This window comes from Pteropus alecto, unplaced genomic scaffold (assembly GCF_000325575.1).
Source record: "Pteropus alecto unplaced genomic scaffold, ASM32557v1 scaffold313, whole genome shotgun sequence".
In the NCBI taxonomy this organism is placed as follows: domain Eukaryota; kingdom Metazoa; phylum Chordata; class Mammalia; order Chiroptera; family Pteropodidae; genus Pteropus; species Pteropus alecto.
In genome coordinates this window covers 256,212-261,002 of record NW_006434832.1, presented here as the reverse complement: position 1 = coordinate 261,002, position 4,791 = coordinate 256,212, and the positions used below count along the sequence as shown (strand labels likewise).

The window sequence follows — 4,791 nt, the reverse complement described above, 5'->3', positions numbered from 1 at the left end:
GAGAGGGAAAATAGCTTAGTGATTGTCAAGGGTTCGGGATGAGAAGAAGTGCGTGGCTGTGGCTAAAAGGGGTTACAATAGAGTCTTTTGATAATGGCACAGCTAACTATCTTGAACATGTAGTCACTCAAAGCTACACATGATAAAATTGCATAGAGCTATACATGCAAATGTGTAACTGGCAAAACGTATATATGCTCTATGGATTGTATCAGTGTAAACTTGGTTCGATATTGTATTATAGTTACACAACATGCTAACATTGGGGGAAGCTGGAGGAAGGGAGCAGGAGGCCCCTCCCATACATTTATTTGCAATTTCCAGCGAATCTAATTATTTTAAAACAAAAAAGTTATTTATCGGTAATGAGAAAATTTAAAATCTACCATCTTTTAAAATAAAAAGTTTAAAAAGTCAGGCTCAAAACCACCATGACCAGTCATAGAAGCCATGCAATGTTGTCTTGTCACGCGTTTTGATACATTTTTTGATGCTTTCACTGTTGCTTGCTCCCTATGAATGAACACAGTACCTAGAAACATCAATGAAGCATTCTTTTTCAATTCTGTGTATTCACAGAGAAACTAATGGCATTTGTTCTCTGTGTTGTCTGAACCTTAATTTCACCATGTGCTTTTGTTTTCCATTTGGACAGAGCTGAACTTTTGGCTAGATCATCTCACTCCACCTTTTCTCCCCGCTCAGGATGGTGGTGCTGGTGTTCGTTTTTAAAAGTTCTCTCTCATTAAAACTTCTTTTCATAGCCCCAAATAAAAATGCTTATTGCCTCTTTCCTTCTGCCTACCCCATTCTGTCTCCATTTGGGGATGGGACTTAAAGCCATTGGTTGCCTTAAATGTAACTTACTCACTTTATGTTCCAAGCTTTATTGTAGCATTCTAAGATTGAGCATTCAGCCACTTAGAAGTGTCTTGAGAGTCTAAGCGGCTAAGAAATCCTAGCGCCTTCTCTTGTATCTTTTCTGCAGTGAGTAACCTTGTATTCAGAGAGAAGAGAGGGAGAGAAATGGAGAACCATCAATTATACAGAACTATTCTTTGGAAAGCCTCAGTGTCCATTTATTCTTCTCCCCGGGAGGGGAAAACCAAACTGAGTCATTATGAAAAATGTTCAATAATAAAAAATGCCAAGACAACAGTACTTTTGAATAGTGACAGAGACCTGTAATGTAACTTTGGCACAACATTAAAGCTACGAAGCCTGTTGTTTATATCTTCCTGGAACAAATCACTTCTCAGACTCACGTAAAGCCTCAAAGCTGATGACAAAAGACAGACATTTCCTCCTTAAACAAAGACAGAGCTCCAAGTTCCCTGAACGGATGATGACCAATTGATACTGTAGAAGAGCAAATTCACCCCTTAACCGGTCCCCTCACTCTCCATCTGAGGAGGATTTGGTATCAACCGTGATCACCATGTTCTTTAGTAAAGAGCAGCCCGGAGAAGACATACCTATTCATCTCGGGAGAGAAGATATCTTGTTGTATTTCTGATGTAGCGTCTTGAATTCTTGAAGGAAAAAAAAAATTCAGAAAAATTTATGTCAAAGCCAGGGTGCTGGTATGCAAGCTGAAGTTCTAAATTCTAAGGATGGCTTAGAAAAGGCTTACAGAGAAAGGCTAGGGAGTGGAGGTGCTAAAAACACTGCAGATGGTTTTTTCTTCTTGAAGGGTTATTCCTAAATGAAGCAAAATTAACCACATACTGGATGATATACCCTTCATCTTCTGCGCTTATACATTCAGCCTTGCTTAATGAATTAAGGGAGGGGAGAAGATGCTACCAGATATTTTTCTGAAACTGATACATAATGGCTTTGCTACCAAGGAGATGTCCTTAGTTTGCGGATGGTTTGCTCTGGGTGGTTTTTCTTTTACTGGCGGTAACATTTCTCACGATCTCATCCTCAGCTGCTCAGGGGTCCCTCCTGAAACTGACCCTACTCTGAACACAGATGAACTCTGCGCACACAGAGGAATATCCCAGAATCCCTACGTGCCTGCCAGTCGATCTCCGATGACTTGCGGTCGTAGTGGGGTTTGCGATCACAAAGCCTCTTCAGAATGCCCTGGTTTTCCACGGTGATTCTCACTAGCTCCCGGTTCCTTGTTTCTCTGTTTAAGCTGAAAAACACAAAACCCCGAGATGGGTGAAGAAGGAAATTCTCCTCTTGGATAGGAGTAAGGGTGATAAAGTCACGATGTCACAAACCCAGGCTGCAGCAGTGCAGGGAGCGAGCTGTCCCGCAGAGCTGAGGCCCCACACGCCGACTGAACCAGACTACTCTGGGGAATGTGTATCGCAGCGGCTGGTAAATTTAGATCGGTGATTTTCAGCCCTGCTATGCACTAGAGGATTCTACTTGATTGGTCTGGGGTGCAGCTTGGGCAATGGCATTTTATAAAAGCTCCTCAGTAATTACATGAAACAAGAATTGAGAACGTCTGATTTCTATGATGAAGGAAGGCCTTGCCTATGGATAAATCTCAAATGGCTGATGACAAGTTTTGCTTCACCTCACTTTCCTCAGCTTTCAAGTCAGTTTCAGATATACAAGGATACTGAAAAGGCATCATGACACTCCCCACCTTCCTCATCTACCCAAGTTTTTTCCTTTGCATACACTTCTTCTGTAACCCTAACCACACGGCTTTATTATTTACATAAATGTCTCCCCTACCAGATCTTGAGTTCTCTGAGGTTAGGAAATAATATATATATCTCATTTCATCTCTATATTCCTGGTGCTGAGCACATAATAGTTGCTCAGGAAATCATCGTGGAACCAATTCTTAAGAATGCTATGTCATAGTCCCAGCTACGGTCACCGTTTTACAAAAGCACACAGTGCTTTCTTGCGACAAACTCTGAATGAGACTATAACAAGCCTCTTAGATGAAATAAAAGTTAGCTCCTTAACACTAGGTCCTTGTTTTGGGTAGTTTTCATTCTCCTTAATGTGGTCTTTTCGGTTATTCCTCAAGATAACTTCCCATATTCCTCCCGCTCAGGAGAACCTAATGTCAGGAGACACTAAAACTTAACAAGGGGGAATGACTTTCCAAAACTGAAATGAAGAGAAAAAAAAACACTACCTCTTGGAAAAATATTCGTTCCAGCAATCCACCTTGGCAGGCCCGCGATGAGCATTGGCGATTTTCTGGCACAGTTTCTTGTTCTCATATTCGATTTTGTCGATTCTCTTTTGTTCGCCCTGGTGAGAGACCGCACCCCTCCATGGTGACATCATCGCTACCCTGTGCTCTAACACACAATGGTTTAGCATCACCCTCCTTTGGGATTGTGGGAAAGAGGCAAACTGAGGGTCATGGTGGAGACTGGGAGCAGAGCTGAGGAAACTGGGGGTAATGTGTGTGGGCAGGATGAGAATTAACAGATCTTTGGGTTAGGTAAGTATTTAGAAGGCTCTGGGAAACTGGACCTCTTTAGGACAGATAAAAATTAGGCAAATCGGCAGATGGCAAAAACAAATACCTGTAGTTTGCTCAACTTTAAAATATGATGTGTGTGTGCCACTGGAGGTTTGGTGTCAACAGCCGGCTTCACTAGAGAAAGTTAAATAAAAATGAACAATGTCACATCATAGGCGTGCATTCTAGACAATGACCCCAATTACTAAACATTTCAATTTTGAATTCTGACCTTAATCCAGTTCAGGAATTTTAGTTTAGTTTAATTTCCCAAACTGACATTTTCAAAGAGTTTTGAGCAGAAATGAAAGAATCGTGAGGGCTAGAGAAAGTAAAATTGACAGAGATAAATGTCCTTTGAATCCACGAAAGAGCCTCTCTCCCACCCTTTCCTGGTATGACTAGCTTATCTATCATGCGCTGAAGTCCTATCCTCTTTCTAGCTTACTTTGGCTTTACAGAGTTTAAATTAGCATTTCTCTCAAATAAACTCCCTGATAGAAGGTAAATTTGTCTCTGATGCTAATGATCTCTTGACCCAACTCAGTAGATAAGGCCACATCATCGTAAAGCTGTATACTGGTCTGGTTTACTGTTAATATCTCCAAGGTAGACCCTTTCAGAACCCCTAATCACAGTGTCCAGCCTAAATGATCCACATACCTATTTGTATTCTATTCTTGTGACATATGTAGTGGCCAAAGTCCAGTTTCTTCCTGAAGGCTGTGCTCTGCCTATGATTAGAGACGATAACGGGGTAGGCTAGATAATCCAGGGAATTGTTCATCTTCTCTTCCTAGACTCACTTCAGAAATGAGGCATCTAGGCTCCTCTGTGAGGTACTTAGCTGTTCCCATGACAGGTTGTCATAGTTACCCAGTTATGACATCAAGGCCAGGTCTCAAGGAAGGAGGAGCAGCAGCAGGAGCATGCCTGGCTGTCCCAGTGCTTCTCTTTTGAAAGCTAACCTAGGCCCAAGTCAAGATGAGGGGTGAGAGACTCAGGAGCTTTCTCACCTGCTTGAAGTGGAGATGCCATCAGCAGAAGCCAGAAAAGGTTTGTTGTTCTGGGAGGGGAGGAGGTGGGGGGAAGCCAGCCTTGGTTATATACTTTCTGCTATAAGCTAAGGAGTCTCCACCACAATGGTTCCTCTGAAAGTGTGAGCTCACAAACTTTTTGGGGAAGTGAACTATGACCTGAAGGATAATCTGATGCAATTTCTTCACTTGCAGGTGAGGAAACTGAAGTCGGAAGCAGCAGCTTAGCTGCTCAAGAATCAAGTTAGTGGCAGGGCTGGGCTCAGAATGTGGGTTTCCTGAATTCCCAGGGGCACATTT

The 4,791-nt window shown here is 42.3% G+C and overlaps 1 protein-coding gene across 2 annotated transcripts; it reads right to left on the bottom strand.

Moving 5' to 3' along the window:
• Positions 1 to 468: 468 nt before the first annotated feature.
• On the bottom strand, positions 469 to 4,519 carry CFAP97D1 (CFAP97 domain containing 1). Of its 2 annotated transcripts, XM_025045637.1 has the most exons (5): positions 4,118 to 4,519; positions 3,519 to 3,589; positions 3,119 to 3,237; positions 2,023 to 2,146; positions 469 to 1,532 (listed from the first exon to the last, which is right to left on the bottom strand). In XM_025045637.1, the coding sequence occupies exons 1-5, from the start codon at positions 4,239 to 4,241 to the stop codon at positions 1,476 to 1,478; spliced, it is 495 nt and encodes a 164-aa protein (XP_024901405.1). In that variant the 5' UTR covers positions 4,242 to 4,519; the 3' UTR covers positions 469 to 1,475. The 2 variants fall into 2 exon arrangements, with proteins under 2 accessions (XP_024901405.1, XP_024901404.1); XM_025045636.1 differs by lacking the exon at positions 469 to 1,532 and having other exon boundaries at positions 1,569 to 2,146.
• Positions 4,520 to 4,791: the final 272 nt, after the last annotated feature.

Excerpts from the sequence above, each read along its gene's own strand:
- CFAP97D1 (XM_025045636.1), bottom strand. The coding sequence starts at position 4,241 with ATGAACAATTCCCTGGATTATCTAGCCTACCCCGTTATCGTCTCTAAT. Across the intron at positions 3,238-3,518 it reads TAAAGTTGAGCAAACTACAG|GGCGAACAAAAGAGAATCGA; the intron begins GTATTTGTTTTT and ends GTCTCTCACCAG. Across the intron at positions 2,147-3,118 it reads AACGAATATTTTTCCAAGAG|CTTAAACAGAGAAACAAGGA; the intron begins GTAGTGTTTTTT and ends TGTGTTTTTCAG.